Here is a 17,128-nt window from a genome sequence, read left to right on the forward strand (position 1 = left end):
TTTCCTCATATTGACATCTAGTACCATATCCTGCCTTCCTGGAAGCCTTTCCCAGTTCTGTTCTTTTTTACTCACCAGGGGAAGGCAGAATTTTCATGACAGTTTAGCCTAATCCAGATCTACCTCTGGAGCTGAAACCAGTCTACAGACTAGAGAGCTCCATATGGTGAGAACAGGCTTGCTCCACATCATGGTGGGTGTCAGCCATGACGCCAGCTACCCTTCATGGTCCCAAAATAAAAACAGTAAAAAAAAGAAAAGAAAAGAAAAGGTCACCGTCACCTACAAGTGAGAAATGTTTACTCACAACCCAGCAAACAATATAATAAAGTTATAATGCATAGAAGACTTAGTTCTCTCTCTCTCTCTCTCCCTCTCTCTCTCTCTCTCTCTCTCTCTCTCTCTCTCTCTCTCTCTCTCTCTCTCTCTCTCTCTCTCTCTCTCTCTGTGTGTGTGTGTGTGTGTGTCAGTCTTTCATTTTGGTTTTCTTTTTTCTTAGTCAGGATCTCCTAAGTAGTAAGCTGACCTTGAATCATGACTCTCCTGCCTCAGCCTCTTAATTGTTGGGATTAAAGGCATGTGCCATTATATCTGGGTATTTTATTTTTGTGATGTCTGACGTGGGAAGAAAATGAAAATTAAACTCTGAATAAGTACCTTGAAGTATTTCCATTATGCTTTTCTAAAGGGTGTGTGCTTCTAGGTGATTCCAAACAAGCCTCTAATGGCCCCACTGTGGTACCTACCTCTGCTGAGAGTCCCTCAACCCTAGAACCAGGCTGTCATGTTCCTGTGCAGAAGGTAAAATGATGTGATTTTTCTCAAATGTTGAAAGGACTTAAGATTTAATATGAATCATAGGAAAGATTTGTAAACACTAACAAAAGTAAGATTGGAATCCTAATCCTAACTTTTGTTTATGTCAAAAAAAAATACATGTAAGCAAATGTACCTGCTACCTGCCATAACCTTTACTTATGTTAATAGCCTGTCAGAAAACCATTTTTAGAGTCTGTGGAAGAGTTCCCTAGCCTTCAGAGCACACACTAGCCCATTTTTTTTCAACCTATCTTCTATATGCTTGGGATACTATGAGGTCCTGTTTCAGGCCTTTGAGACTAATTTTCAAACAATGAAGGTGTTGGGTCCCCGCTCTTTTCTTAGAAGTACTCAGGGCACAAGCCTCCACCTCACCGTTTCTTAATGCTTAGGATTATTGTCTGGATACAAAATCTAAACCATTCACTCTGTTAATGCCCAGAGTGAACCACATTGAAACCATATACACCTTGTTATTTTAGTTAAACAACTGAGTTTAAATTACCTGTTTTCCCCAACTGAAATCAGAGTCCACAAAGGTCCTTCCAACCTTAGCCTGCTCTATTACCTAGTCATAAGAAACCATTTTCCTTCCAAAATTTGATTGATAGCTATAAACATGGGCTGAATCAAATATCTGTCTACCTTAGGATATAAAGATTAAAAATGCAGACTCTTGGAAAAGTCTAGGCAAGTCAGTGAGACCGTCAAGTGTACTGAAACCCTCAGATGAGCTTTTCAACCAGTTTAGAAAGGCTGCCATAGAGAAAGAAGTCAAGGCCCGGACACAGGAGCAGACGCGGAGACACCTGGAGCCCAGCGTGAAGGAAGCCAAAGGGCCTCATGAAAATGAGAGGTTTGTGACAGAGATGTATCTGACAGTTTGCAAATTACTGTGGTTCAGTTGTCTAGTGGAACACAACACAAACTGTAGTTTAAAAAGTGTGTCTTATCAATATTTCTCTAAGTGGTTGTATACATTTTTAAAAAGGCAGAAATAGCAAGAAGTCAAGCTTGTAAAGATGCAAATGTTACCAAATTACAAGGACTATACTTCCCAGAACTATCTTCCAAGATTTTCCATTCTAATGTAGGAAGATAGTGCTGTGTGTGGCCCTTGGTGTATAAGACCTTTTTTGTTGTTGTTGTTGTTAGTATAGATTACACAATCAAAGCCTGTCACATGAGAAGTAAAGTCAGGGGCGTGGGGTGCAGCTCCTGGATTTGATCCCCGTGCAGTAGCGCACGCCTGTAATCACAGCATCCGGGAAGGTGAAGGCAGGGGGATCAGAAGTTTAAGGTCATCCTGAGCTACATAGGGGAAGGTCCTGTCAAGAAAGGAAGGAAGGAGGGAGAAGGGGAGAGGAGGAACCCTGACAACATGGGACCCATGCATTGCTTGTTTCTTGTCATTGTTTAATCACATCGTTGTTAAAAAATGTTAAGTAACTTAAAACCTACTTTAATCCCTCCTATTTATTTAGGGAACTTGGGAATGGCTTGCTGCTAGAATCTTTATCACATAAAATGGAAAGCAAGTGTGATGGAGAAGAGCAGGGTGAGCAGCAGCCATCGGAAGCTCAAGACAAAAGCAAACTCTGGCTTCTCAAAGACCGGAACTTGGCAAGGGAGAAGGAGCAAGAACGGAGGAGGAGAGAAGCAGTAAGTGTACTGTCTAACTTACCGACCTAACTAGGAAAGTTAAGTAAGTGTACTGTCTAACTTACCGACCTAACTAGGAAAGTTAAGTAAGTGTACTGTCTAACTTACCGACCTAACTAGGAAAGTTAAGTAAGTGTACTCTCTAACTTACCGACCTAACTAGGAAAGTTAAGTAAGTGTACTCTCTAACTTACCGACCTAACTAGGAAAGGAAAGACAGCCAGGACCTTCTTTCATGGGAGACCGTGGGGACAGATATCACAGTCAGAAGAAACAAGCAGAAGGTAGTGCAGATCCCCAGAATCCACACAGATGCCGGGGAGCTGCCAATATCTCAACACTTCGGAGGTAGAAACAAGGAACCACCAGAGCAGGCTAACTAGCTAGAGAAGCTCAATCCGTGTGCTCTGGGTTCAACTGAGAGACCTGCCTCAATATGGAAGGCGGAGAGCAATCAGGGAAGACGCTCAATGTGAATCTCTGGCTTCCCACAGGCATGTGCACACACACACACACACACTCATACTCACACACACTCATACACACACGCACACACTCATACACACACGCACACACACTCATACACACGCACACACACTCATACACACACTCATACACACACTCACACACACTCATACACACACTCATACACACACACTCATACACACACACACACTCATACACGCAGTAAGTCAATAGTTCCTGTCAATATTCACTCTGTACCTTCCATGTTTGTACATTTCATTATTATATGTAAGTTATAATTAGTTTCATTATTAATATACCTTGATCATATTCATACCCCACAACCTACTCTTGACTAAAACCCCTTCCCACTGGTCTCTTTATCAAATAGTTTCCCTTCTATTTTCATGACTTTCACAAAAATCTAGCTTCTATGTATTCCATTATTCATTTTCCTGCCAACACATAATTTCACTCTTAATAGTTGAGGAATGCTTCATTAGAGATACAGACATATCTTTTATTTATACATTCATCTGTTGATGTGTGCTTAACTATTGGGAATGGTGTCACAGTACATGTAGATGTTCAGGTTTCTTTATTTCTATGGGGACTCTGATTCCTTTGGGTATATGCCCAGGAATGGTAGAGCTGTATATTTTTAGTTTATTTTTTGAAGAACACCCAGACTGATTTCCATAATGTCTATACTAATTTACATTCCTGGCATTCTTTAGGTCTCCCTATATCCTTGAGAGCATTTGTTGCTTTTTGTTTTCTTGCTGATTACCATTCTGATTGTGGTGAGATGAAATCTCGCCTGCCACAGCTTCTTGAATACTGGGATCAGAGGCAGAAATGAATGGCAGTGTTACACAGATTTTGTTTTATTGAACAGCATCTAGCACTGAGCTACATCCTCTGTCCCAGAGTTTACTATACAACCCTGCTTTTGTACAAGTTCCTACTGTGATAGGCATGTTCTATTATCAGTTTCAAACATTTAGAGGATTGTTTATTGCTTTCTTAAAAACTCATGAATCCTCTTGTTGACACTCACAAGTACCTGATTTTAGTCATCTTCCAGTACTTTCACAAAAGTCTAGCGCCCCCTAGCAACCCCTCCCAGCCTGATGTCATTCCTGATACCCTGAGCACCTTTCAGGAGCTTGACTAGCCCAGAGCCTGTAGCAGCACTCAGAGTCCACGTCACGCAGTCTCCTTCATCAGCCGTGGAGTCCTCCATCTGTGATTGGGACCACAGAGAAAGGAATACCCAGCCTGCCGTACCTGCTGCAAAGTCAAGTGGTATTTTAAGTCATGATCCCTAATGTTGATTGGTGAAGAGTCTCTGAAAGTGAACTGACTTTAGCTAAGATATATGTGAATCTAAAATAAGATTCTACATGCAACCTTCAAAATAAAGATTTTCATTTTTACTTAAATGTAAAAAAGGTTTCATTAGATTTTCTTCCAGTTTTCCAGTGTGCCTGCTATAGAGCAGCACTGCATGATACTTAGACAGGAACTTTTCCAGCTCTTACGCGGCAGTCAAAAATAAGCTTCAAAGAACTACTCCGGCTAGATAATTGCCATCTTAGGAGGCTGAGCATTCAAAATGTCCTGATTTAAGTTTTGTTGTTGTTTGTTGATCTCTAAGGCAAACTTTAAGGAGTTCTTACAGTCTGTTAGAGTCAGACATGCCCCACCCCTCTTTGTGATGTTGGAGAAATAAGCCTTTTATTATCCTTTTGGTAGGTAGGCCATAGCTCTAAATCCTTTCCTACACAACTAATGAAACTGCCAGTTCACATCCAAGAAGCCAACCAACTGGCCACAGACCAGAGCTTTTGCATCTCACTGATCTGCTGTGGGGAGTGGGTGGAGCCCTTTTATATTTTAATGCTTGCTATTACTTCACATGGCAAGAAGCATTTAGAAAACTCTTAAAGGACTCCCCTGGAAACGAATGCCTACTAGAGCATTCCCCTGTCCCCTCACGTGTCACTCATTTCCTCTTAGAATGCAGTTTATACAAAACCCTTTTCATAATAACTTCCGACTTTGCTTGACAAAAGAATGTCGTGACCATGCTTCTTTTGTTTGACTTAGCATTTTCTGCTCTTTTAGCTCATTTCTTAAAGATTGCTAATATGCAAATGAACACTCTCCCTCACACTGCCCTGTGCTTTGATCCCATTCTCATAAACAAACAGTTACTAGTCAGTGTCAGAATCAATGAAAGCCCATAGCTTTACACTGTAAGCTAGCATTTTCTCACACAGGGATTGTATATTGCATTGCTAAGACTAAACTTTCAAAAGTGTGTGTGTGTGTGTGTGTGTGTGTGTGTGTGTGTGTGTGTGTGTGTGTCAGTGTGTGGCATGCTCACACCCATTGAGGCCAGAGGAGTAAGTTAGCCTGGTTAGAGTTACAGGTAGTTGTGGGCCACCTGACATGGGTGCTGGGAATTGAAGGCAGTCTTTTGTCTGGCTCACTTAACTACTGAGCCGTCTTTCCAGTGTGGTTAAGACGACTCCCTGTGCCTGGTGCTGTGATGGTCCCAGGGACAAGGAAACACTGCATCCAGCTTGCATTCTCACTGAGATTCTCTTCTTCATTGGAGAATTAAACTTAAATGTCCTTGTGGCATTTTATTATATGTATAGTCTATTTAAAGAAACCACGTATGTGTTTAATCTAAAATTATATATATGGTCAGCAAGGTAGTCATTTATATTTTGCATGAAATTTTTCCAAATGTATATCTATATAAAACTGTAATAAAAGCATGCATCTTAATTAATGAGAATCTTCTCTTTTTTACAGATGGCGGGTACCATTGATATGACTCTTCAAAGTGACATTATGACAATGTTTGAAAATAACTTTGATTAAAGCTCAGTTTTAAATTGACTATCAACTCTAAATGAATGGTACAAATGTTTACAAAGCATGTGGTAAAGTGATTACTTTCAACCACCAAGATACCAATCATATATTGTGTTTTGACTGCCCTAAAATGATTAAATATTTTTCACTTACACTTTTAATAAATATGTTCATTTTAATAACATAATTTATAAAAAAGTTTTATAATTTTCATCTCTAAAGTGAACAGATTTTATTCATTCTACAGAGGACTGTCAGCTATGTATTATAACCCTGATCTAAGCAACCCTGAAAGGAATCATCTGATTGAAAAAAAAATGAAGAATATATAAAAGTACATAAAAGCAGGTTCTGCCGAGTTTTTAGCAATCTGCTTGTTTGTTTGAGACAGTCTCACGCGCCTCAAGCTGCTGTGTAAACTCAACAATGTAGCCAAGGATGGATGACCTTGAACTCCTGAGTCTCCTGCCCTCGCCTCTCAAGTGCTGGGCCTAGAGGAGTGTGCTGTCAGAGTTAACTGGAGTGTCTAACAAGAGATACCTACCCTGCTACCTTGTTTCCCGGTGCCTGACAGTGGCAGAGGATCTGCTGCATCCACGTTTAAATTCTATCCTGACTTTTTTTAGAGCACTATTAGCTATGATTTGAAACACAGTGATAGTAAATATTGTGTGTACAAGCTTCTGTAGGAATGTGTCAGATTTTTTAAAATGTGTAGGTGATGGCAGTGAATATTTGCCTACTTATGGGAAGTCGTAGTCTATAAAACCTTTATGATTTGTCATTTTCAAACTGCAATTATGTCAAAACCACCTATATTCTCTTTTTGAATTTTAAATCTTTGAACTCTTGAAACATATATAACTTGATTTTAGGTGCTGTTGTGATATCATCTAAAGTACAAATTCCAAATGTGTCCAGACACAGCCACGCACTCCTGCTGCAGTCCTAGTGCTTGGGGGCAGAGCCAAGAGGAGGCGCTGCTGCAGACTCAAGGCCAGCCTGGCTCACATAGCAAATTTCAGGGCAGCTAGGGCTCCACGCAAGATCCGATTCATAAAACTGGAGTGTATGCAGGCATGCTAGAAAGAGAGTAAGAAGATGGTATTATTTTCACGAAACAACCAGAATTAAAGGTATAGCTATTTTGTTATATTATACCTTTTCTTCATTTAAATAATTTTTTGTACAATATATTCTGATCATGGTTTCCCTGGCCCCAACTCTTCCCAGTTCCCCACCCATATGACTTCACCCCTTCTTTCTGTCTCATCGAAAAATAGGCAAGCCAAATGGCACACAAACCAGAATATAAATAAATAGGTAAAAAAGAGAAAGTTCAACACGCACAACAAAAATACAAAATCAAAGAAAAATACAAGCAAAAGACTAGTAAGACAAAACAAACAAACAAAGCAATATCAAACCAAAACGTCTGCGAAAAATACCACTGAGTTCATTTTGTGTTGGCCATCTACTGCTGGGCATGAACCTACCTTTTAAGTGTGATTAATATATCAGGAGACTCCATTGAAGAACACTAATTTTTCCTTTGCAAGCATTGCCAGTTGCAGCTAATTCCTTGGTTAGGGGTGTGGCCCGTGTCTACTTCCTCCTCTGGGTCCCGGGCCCCTGTCTGACTTGAACCTGAGTGTACCCTGTGCTTACTGACACAGTTTTTGAGTTAGTGTGCTCATCAGTCCTGTTGTGCTGGAAGACGACATTTCCTTGGAGTCATCCATCACCTCTGACTGTTACCATTTTTCTACCTCCTCTTCCACGTAGCAGACTGAACCATGAGGGGAGGGTTTGGTGAAGACATTCCATGTAGGACTGAGTATTCTAGTGTTTCGCTCTCTGCACACTGTACACTTGCCAGTGTTTATGTTCGTTCTCATCTACTGCAAGAAGTCTCTCAGATGATAGCCAAATGAGACACTGATCTATGAGTATAGCAGAATAACATTAGGAGTCATTTTATTGCTGTGTTCCTTTAGCAGAACAATAGTATTTGGTTTTCCCCTAGGTCCATGGCCTATCTTGTCTCAGGTTCTTAGCCACCCGAGCAGTAGTCAGGCATGGGCTCCATTTCATGGGGCGGGACTTAAATCCCATCAGAGAATGGCTGTTTACTCCCACAGACCCCACCCGTGACACTCACACCCGCGTGTCATGCAGGGATGTCATCATTCTAGATGGCCGGGGTCGTAACTGGGTTAGTGGTTCCCTTTCTCCTCTGGCAGCAAGCAGAGTACTAGTTAGCAGGGGTGAAGGCTCTAGCTGGGTACCAGCTTGGCTTCTCCATGCTCAGTGAGAGGTGTAGGTATTGTCTTTAGCAATAGGGCCTTAGCATCAGTTTGATTTCTTCCCTCTATGTATTCATTTTAATAAGCTACAGTAGTACATTTCCACATGACCCCTCAAATGGCCCTTAGCATTAGTTGTCCCTCCCCATTTTCAATCCCTTTGCCCCCTTTCCTCTCTCTCTATTTAATGTTCCCCCTCCAGTCTCCCTACACCTCCCCACACTATCTCTTCTATTTCCCCTTCTCCCTAGTCCCTTACTCTATGCACCTGTAGTTACATAGATTGTAGCATGCCTACATCTAAGGTTGGTTTGTAATTCCTTTCTCAGTGGGGTCTTTGTATAGTTTAGGTATCAGGATAATTGTGGTCTCATAAAAGGAAATAGGTGATGTCTCTTTGGTTTCTATTTTGCAGAATAATTTGGGGAGCATTAGTGTTAATTATCTGAAAGTCTGATAGAATTCTTTGCTGAATCCATCTGGCCCCGGGGTGTTGTTGTTGCTGAGACATTCAGTTACTGCTTCTGTTTCACGAGGAGTCATGGGTCTCTTTAAATTGCACCTTGATCTAACTTTGGTAGGTGGTATATATCAGGAAGTGTATCCATTTCATTTATGTTTTCCAGTCTCATGGAGTACTAGTTTTGAAGATACATCTTATGATTCTCTAGGCTCCCTCTATGCCTGTTCCTGTGTCCCCCATTTTGCCTTCACTGTTCTGCTTTTTTTTAAAATTAATTTTGTTTGTTTTTTATTTCATTGATTTCATCCTTGAGTTTGCTTCTTGCTGTCTGCTCTTTTGGGGGGATGATTTCTTTTTATGGTTCCTGAGCTTTCAGGTGTGCAGCTATGTTCCTAACACAAGATCTCTCCAATCCTTAGTGGGCACTTAGTGCTATGAGCGCTATGAGCTTGCCTCTTAGAGCTGCCTTCATTGTCCCCATAGTTCTGTGTTTTCATTTTCATTCAGTTCTGAAAAAGTTTAATTTTTCTCCATTGCTGTCTTGGCCCGTTTTTCATCCAGTAGAGTTGTTCAGTTCCCATGAGTTTATAAGCTTTCTGTTACTTCTGTTGCTGATGATGACCAGCTTTAGTCCATGGTGGCCATATAGGATGCAGGGTGTTATTTTTGCTTTCTTGTATCTGTTGAGATTTGCTTTGTATCTGAGTATGTGATTAATTTTGTTGAAAACTCCATGAGGTGAAGATAAGAAGGCATATTCTTTTGTGTTTGGGTGAAATTTTCTGTAGATAGGTTAGGTCCATTTGGTTTATAATATCTGTTAACTCCAGCATTTCTCTGTTTAGTTCTTGTTTTGGATGACCTGTCCATTGGTGAAAGTCAGGCATTGAAGTCTCCCTCTATCAGTGTCTGAGGGTCAACATGTACTTACAATATTGAGGGTAGATTTTTCCTTTGGTGAGTGTGTAGTGTCCTTCCTGATCTCTTTTGATTCGTTTTGGTTTGAAATCTGTTTTGTCAGATATTAAAATGGCTACACTCTCTTGCTTTTGGGGGTCTATGTGTTTAGAATATCTTTTTCCATCTTTTTACTTTGAACTGATGTCTGTCCTTGTTATTAAAATGTTTTTCTTGGATGCAGCAGAAGGGTGGATCCTGATTTCTAACCCAGTCTGTACCTTGTATCTTTTTATTGGGAAATTTGAAACTGTTACTCGGAGTTATCAATGAGCAGTTTTTATTGCTCTTGTTGTTCTGTTAATTATGGGTGAGTTTTCTCTTTTGGTTTACTGTTTGGTGATTATGTACTCCTGTGGTTCTTGGGTGTGGCTAGCCCCTCCAGGCTGCAGTTTTCCCTCTAGTGCCTTCTGTAGTGCAAGATTGGTAGATTGGTTCTTTCTTTTTCCATCTGTTGTGATTGAAAGTTTTGTTGGGTATAGAGATCTGTAGATCTACAGATACTTTTGTCTGGAGTGGCATCTGCGTCTCCTTACCCTGAACACCCATCCAGGCCCTTTTGGTTTTCAGAGTCTCCAACAGTCAGCTGTTGTTCTAATGGGTCTTCTTTTGCATGTTAATTTTAATATTCTTTCTTTGTTCTGTAGGTTTAGTGTTTTAATTGCTATGGGGAATTTCTTTTATGGTGCTATTTGGTGTCCTATATGCTTCTTGTACCTTGATAGGCACCTCCTTCTTTAGGTTGGGGAAATTTTCTTTTATGATTTTGTTGAAAATATTTCCTGTGCCTTAGATCCTGGGTTTCTTTACCTTCCTCTATTCATATTATTTGTTGATTTAATCTTTTCACAACGTCCTGGATGTTTCCAGGATGTTTTGTGCCTGGATATTTTTAATTTAACATTTCTTTTGACTGAGGTATCCATTTCTTCTACTTTGTCTTCATTACCTGGAGAATCTCTTTTCCATGTCTTGTACTCTGTTGGCGAGGCTTACCTCTGAGGGTTTTGTTTGACTTCCTAAATTTTCCCTTTCCAGGTTTCAGTTTGGTTTTTGTTTTGTTTTGTTTTGGGGTTTTGGGGTTTTGTTTGTTTGTTTGTTTGTTTTTTGAGACAGGGCTTCTCTGTAGCTTTGAGGCCTGTACTAGAACTTGCTCTGTAGATCAGGCTGGCCTTAAACTCACAGAGATCCACCTATCTCTGCCTCTGGAGTGCTGGGATTAAAGGCATGCACCACTATCGCCTGGTCAGTTTGGGTTTCCTTTATGATTCTGTTTGCACCTAAGTCTTGAACTGGTTTACTCATTTCCTTCTTCTGTTAGTGTTTTCACAGATTTCACTAAGGGATTCACTCATGGCCTCTTTAGGGTCCTGAATCATGTTCGTGATTGCTCTTTGAAGTCCTTGCCCTGCTTCAGCTGTATCTATCGCCTTCCTCACAGCCTGCTGGGTGGGTCCTGGGCTCTGTGGAGGGGTCCTGGGCTCTGCTGGAGGGGTCCTGGGCTCTGTGGAGGGGTCCTGGGCTCTGCTGGGTGGGTCCTGGGCTCTGCTGGGTGGGTCCTGGGCTCTGTGGAGGGGTCCTGGGCTCTGCTGGGTGGGTCCTGGGCTCTGTGGAGGGGTCCTGGGCTCTGCTGGAGGGGTCCTGGGCTCTGTGGAGGGGTCCTGGGCTCTGTGGAGGGGTCCTGGGCTCTGCTGGGTGGGTCCTGGGCTCTGTGGAGGGGTCCTGGGCTCTGTGGAGGGGTCCTGGACTCTGCTGGAGGCAACGCTGTCTTGGCCGTTCATGTTTGTGTCCAAGCGTCTGGGGTTAGGGTGGTTGAGTTGCTGGTAGATGTTGACACCTGGTCTCGTCTTTGTTAAGTAGATGTTGCTCCAATCTGTTGCCCTCTCTGGATCTTAGGAAAGTGTGGCAGCTGTGGGTTCCCTGGTAGGGAGTGCTCCTGCAGGTTGGTGGGTGGCAGAGAGAAACAGAGATGGGCTAGGAGCAAAGGCCGAGACTGGTTTCAGGAAGTGCTCGGGGGATTCTGTGCGCAGCTAGAGGGTAGTAGTACATTGAAAGAGAGCCCCCAGCATTTGATGCAGCCTCTCATCCTGCCCGGGTACTGAAGGGAGCAGCAGGGGAGGGTGGTGAAGGGGGAGGAGCATGGGGGTGAGAAGGGTTTGCCAGGGCTCATCTTTAGTTCTGACATGACCTCTCAAGATTTATTTCCTGAGCCCTAACATTTTAAAAACATTGATACTCTCTAAAATATTTATTTCTTAAAAAGTAGACATTTTCATCGTTTCTTCAAAACTCTTAAAGTGCTGTTAAAGTAGGCACCTGTCTTATAGCCTTTGGTCCTATTCCCTGGAACTTCTTGTTTAGCATGCCAAAAAAAAAAAAAGTCGATTTGGGGATCCAAAAACTTGCCATTTTTAATACTTGCCAGTTAAATTATCATAGTCACCACACATAAAGCCAGATGGAGTACCAAATGTCTTTTTTTTTCTTTTTGGCCCGAATATTTCCTTCTTTCTTTTCTTTCTGTTTTCCATTTTAGTATCTTTTGTTTCCTGAAAATGCGGCCTTCTGTGTTAGTTGGGGAGGTCTGTGGTTTGAATCAGATTTCTGTGCTGCTTTTAAGAGTAGCTCATCACCCCAAGCTGCGTTCTTCCCACTGCATCTGGGGTTCATGGTGCACAGTTTCAGGAACATGCGTGGGCTCAAGAACACGCATGGGTGGACTCAGGGAACTTCCCAATAAGGTTCCTTCCAACCTGGGAACAGGGCATGTTGTATAATGTCTTTCCCTGTGAGGTCATTGCACATTCTACAGAATTTTCCCTGACATCTCTTCCTTGTTGAGCTGGAAAGTGGCTGGCCCTTATCTTTGACATCTTCACAGTCAGGAACTGCTTTGCCACCCAGTCTGACTACCTGATTTTGATCCCCAGGATCAAGATTGTGGAAGGAGAGGACCTACTACCACAAGGTCTCTGATATCCACACATCTGTCTAACGAATACACACCATGTAATTAAAAAAAACTAAAATACCATCCAACCTCTTACTGAGAATGTGTTAGAAAATTTGCCAACCATTGATCTGCAGGTCAAAATTAAAAGACCTAACACGTGTCTAATGAGAATCTTTGAAACCAACCAGAAATAACAAAAATCATTTTTGAGCAAACAACAATTTTGATTTTCTTAAAATTGAAAAAAATGAATTCTGTAAATATCTACGTGTGTGTGTGTGTGTGTGTGTGTGTGTGTGTAGGTGTGACTGGAGGATAGGGATAGGTGACAATTGAGAAAAAGTCACCCCAATAATCCCATTTCAAACTCATGGAGTGCTAGAATTGGAGGTGTGAGCCACCATGCCTGGTTGAATCTTTTTATCTTGGAAGTATAACATTCCAAGAACTGTGAAAAATAAAAACCTATCTAAGATGGTTTTCAGTGGCCATCATAATACCATAAGCAAAATGTGTAAGCAAGCAAAGAAATAGCAATTTTAGAGAGACTATTTGAACTTCACCAAATGAGTTATCAGCCACAAAAATACTAGGACAGTGGAAGTCAATCTTCAAGGTTTTGAAAGAAAAGAGCCTGCCAGCTTGATGTGTTGAGATTTTGGATGCCATTCTTTTCAGCACTAAAGTGTGTGCTAATTGTGTACTTTTTCTCATTGTGTACCTTAGCACAGCTTTTCTCAATGGCAAGTGTCCTTGTGGGACGGCTGGTTACAGTGAGGTGTACTGATCATGACTACTGCTACTCATAACTGGTGCCATGTCACATAGTTTCTCTTTGCCCTGCTCTGGACTGTTTGCCACAGGAGGGTGTGCACTGAGGAGAGTCTAAGTTTGTGAGGTAATAGTTTTTCCATGAGGGAAGGAAAAGCTACGTGCAGTTCATTGCTGACTGCAGGATTCTTTCACACCATAGGTCGTAGTTCTGTGCATACAGCAAAGATAGCAAGTCTTTGCTGAAAAATAAAACGGAAGTGTATGTCAGCTTGCAATTCCGAATGCAATCAGACTGTGGAATGAAGGCTGCATTTTATCACATGGCGTCTATCCATACCATTTCTAGTCACTCCACCGAGGCCACGTGGTCTCTGCCGTGAACGTGTCACAAGAAAACAGAGTGTGATGATCAGTAGAAAGCTTTTGTTTTGTGTATGTGTGTTTTAGCAGAGGTTTATATGGATTTTCATTAAAGACAAATGAGAAAGAACTCCGAAGAGTGTGTGGGAAGGGATCCGAGGGAGGATTCCCTTTTGTCTTGGTTACTTTTCAATTGCTGTGATAAGACAATACAGAAGAAAGTTTATATCCCGAGGCAGACAGGCATAGAGCTGGAGCAGTAGCCGAGAGCTCACATCTTGATCCACAAGTAGGAGGCAGAGAGACCTAATCAGGAATGATGTGGGCTTTTGGGACCTCAAAGCCCAACCCCAGTGATGCACCTCCTCCAACAAGGCCACACCTCCTAATCCTTCCCAAACAGTTCTACCAACTGAGAACAAAATATTCAAACAGGAACATATTGGGGCCATTCTCTTTCAAACTGCCATATTGCTCATGAAAAGGTTTTTAATGGCCAGACTTGAAAGAGGCATCTTGCACTCACAACCCATTGACCACAACCCATTCTCTTTAGTTACACCTGACTGGAAGCCTGGAGAATTGAGAACAACACATAGGCATTGCTAACTCTAATGAGAGTTTAGGAGATGTGTACAGACAATGAACGCAGAGAGACATCCAACTTCTTTGATATTGAGGGAAACAAAACTGAAGCCATATATGTTTATGGTCCTAACTCATTGTTAGCTCAAATGGTATCTTTATCATCACATGCTGGGGAGGACTAGTGGAAATTCACACATAGCCAGGCCAGACTAAATACACATAATACTTTTGTAAAATATGCTCTCTTATAAGAACAAATAGTTAACTGGACATTGGTGACACATGCCTTTAATCCCAGCACTCAGGCTTCAGAGGTAGGAGGATCTCTGAGTTTGAGGCCAGCCTGGTCTACAGAGTGAGTTCCAGGACAGCCTCCAAAACAATACAGAGAAACCCTGTCACGAAAAAAACAACATAATTTTATATTCAACTCACTCTGATAGTTATATAGCAGTTCCCTCCAAGCATTTGCCTGAAAGAAACCATTACAGACTAGGAGATATGAACAAGAACATACAAAACACATACAAACGAGGATCATAAAAAGAGAGGAAGAGAGAGAGAATGAAAAGACAAAATCCCAATTCTATGAGACCCCAGAAACGGAACTAAAGAGCCACGACAAAGATGCAATCCAATAGACATGAAGTCATTAGAGACCAGTGCCACCAGAGACTAAAATACATGAAAGTCAAGCAAACCCTACTGTCTTGTACAAGAGCTGCATCACACAAAATATAATAAAACTTAAAAATGTTTAGGCTCACCAGGCAGTGGTGGCGCACGCCTTTAATCCCAGCACTCGGGAGGCAGAGGCAGGCGGATCTCTGTGAGTTCGAGGCCCAGCTGGACTGACAGCCTCCAAAACAATACAGAGAAACCCTGTCTCCTAAAAACCAAAAACCAAAAAAAAAAAAAAAAAAAAAAGTTTAGGCTCTATTGGTTAGGCCAGGAGTTTTTAGACTTCTTGACATTAAAATGATGGGTAATAGATGGAAAAATTGGCAAATTTGACTTTACCAAGATTAAAGATTTTTTTCCTGGAAAGACAAATACAAATATAAGAGGGACAACACAAGTTTAATAAAGGTTTTAATAAACTACGAAGAACTCTCAGACTCATTTGTGAGAAAGCATAAAAAACAAAGAATAAAAGTATGTGTGGGTATAGTCAGTACTAGTGCATGCAGACCTAAAAAAACAAAGAATAAAAGTATGTATGGGTATAGTCAGTACAAGACATGCAGGCCTCAAAAAAAAAAAAACAAAGAATAAAAGTACGTATGGGTATAGTCAGTACTAGTGCATGCAGGCCTGAAAAAACAAAGAATAAAAGTATGTATGGGTATAGTAATACAAGACACGCAGGCCCACCACCCCTGCAAGGCCCTGACCCCATTGCTCGGATAGAGACCCACACCAAGTGGAAGACTGGCATAGACACTCTGTCGAAGAAGAGTATCTCTGAGTGGCACGCGACCACACAGAAGAGGCCCGATACTACTCACTACTGGAGAAATAAATGCACATTAAGTTGTACTCTTTTTTTTAATGGTTGTTGAGGTTAGTATACAAAGCAGTAAGTTTTATTATGGCATATTCAGACATGTGTGTCACCCTCTGTCCTAATTCGTCAACCTCCTCAGCTACCCTTCCCCGTGCTCTGCTCTTTGGCGACTTCCCCTCTCCCGAGGACAGCCTCTCCTCCTATGGAGATCCAGTGTTCCCTGTGTATCTCTGGGATGTCGGGAATTAAGATGAGTTCTGTAACCAGCGCTTTCAAGAATGGAACCCATTCTTGGAACTCTCTCGGATTGTTGGCAATTCCAAAATTGTACGGTCACTTTGTGTGTGTGTGTGTGTGTGTGTGTGTGTGTGTGTGTGTGTGTGTGTGTGTGTAGAATTGAACCCAGGGCCTTAAGAATTTTGGTTTGCAGCCGGGCGGTGGTAGCGCACGCCTTTAATCCCAGCACTCAAGAGGCAGAGGCAGGCGGATCTCTGTGAGTTCGAGGCTGGGCTGGACCGAAAGCCTCCAAAACAATACAGAGAAACCCTGTCTGGTAAAACAAAAAAACAAAAAAACAACAACAACAACAACAAAAAAGAATTCTGGTTTGCAGGCAGAACCTCTACCCCTAAGCTACCATCCTGATTCTCCCGGGAAGCCAAGGTTCCAATTAGCCGCCTGACCCTACAATCTCATTTCTAGGTGAAATGAAAGTGTTCACACACAAAACATTCCATGTAGTTATACAGACGGGAGTAACGGGACAGAAATGGCTCAGCAGTTAAGAGTCCTTCTTTTTCAGAGGACCTGAATGCAGCTCCTAGCAAGAGGGGAGGAGGAGGCTGACTTACAAGCCACCTGTAACACCCCTCCAACGCCCTCTTCTGGCCACTGAAGACGCCTGCAGATCACACACACACACACACACACACACACACACCAACTGGGGACTTGATAAACTATTGTGGAATCTGCACCAATGGGGACGATTGAGAAGGAGGAGAGAGGGCGAGGGAGGACACCTTCCTAAGAGCAAGCAAGCAGACCTACTAGTTGCCCGCTCCTTGGTGCAGTTTATGCCTTTTGCTCTTTTTTTCCAGGCTGGGCCGATAACTTTGAAGAAACAGTGAAGCTGAACAGTTAACATCGGCAAGAGATTGTCGGGGGTACCTACCTGAAGAAACAATGCGGCGATTTAGTACAAGTCCCTGCCACCCTCCGTGGTTCTCGCATCCAGAAGCAGGCCTGAGGAGGCATCCCTGGTTATCAGGGAACCAGGGCTTGCCTGAACCTGTTCAGAGCAGGACGCTTCGGCGGGACCCCAGGATGGCGTTCAGCGTCGCCTTTCTTTCGCTAGGCGCTAGTGAAGTGGCACGGGCGGC

At 42.2% G+C, this 17,128-nt stretch overlaps 1 protein-coding gene and 1 long non-coding RNA gene across 14 annotated transcripts in view; one reads left to right on the forward strand and one right to left on the reverse strand.

Annotated features, from left to right (window-relative positions):
* Brdt (bromodomain testis associated) overlaps window positions 1–6,022 on the forward strand; it is a 52,257-nt gene extending 46,235 nt beyond the window's left edge. For 8 of the 13 annotated variants that reach the window (XM_021231405.2, XM_040733461.1, XM_021231401.2 and 5 more), the window contains 4 exons: window positions 689–801; window positions 1,470–1,675; window positions 2,304–2,481; window positions 5,776–6,022. In XM_021231405.2, the coding sequence (XP_021087064.1) occupies window positions 689–801; window positions 1,470–1,675; window positions 2,304–2,481; window positions 5,776–5,844 (566 nt within the window). In that variant the 3' untranslated portion in view covers window positions 5,845–6,022. Of the gene's footprint in view, window positions 1–688; window positions 802–1,469; window positions 1,676–2,303; window positions 2,482–5,775 lie in introns of those variants that run through there. The other 5 variants (XM_021231407.2, XM_005077385.4, XM_021231408.2 and 2 more) reach the window with 5 other exon arrangements.
* On the reverse strand, window positions 3,446–17,099 carry LOC121135124. Its single transcript, XR_005872306.1, has 2 exons — window positions 16,921–17,099; window positions 3,446–6,920 (listed from the first exon to the last, which is right to left on the reverse strand). It is a non-coding gene; the product is annotated as an uncharacterized LOC121135124 (long non-coding RNA).
* Window positions 17,100–17,128: the final 29 nt, after the last annotated feature.

This window comes from Mesocricetus auratus, unplaced genomic scaffold (assembly GCF_017639785.1).
Source record: "Mesocricetus auratus isolate SY011 unplaced genomic scaffold, BCM_Maur_2.0 Super-Scaffold_100031, whole genome shotgun sequence".
In the NCBI taxonomy this organism is placed as follows: domain Eukaryota; kingdom Metazoa; phylum Chordata; class Mammalia; order Rodentia; family Cricetidae; genus Mesocricetus; species Mesocricetus auratus.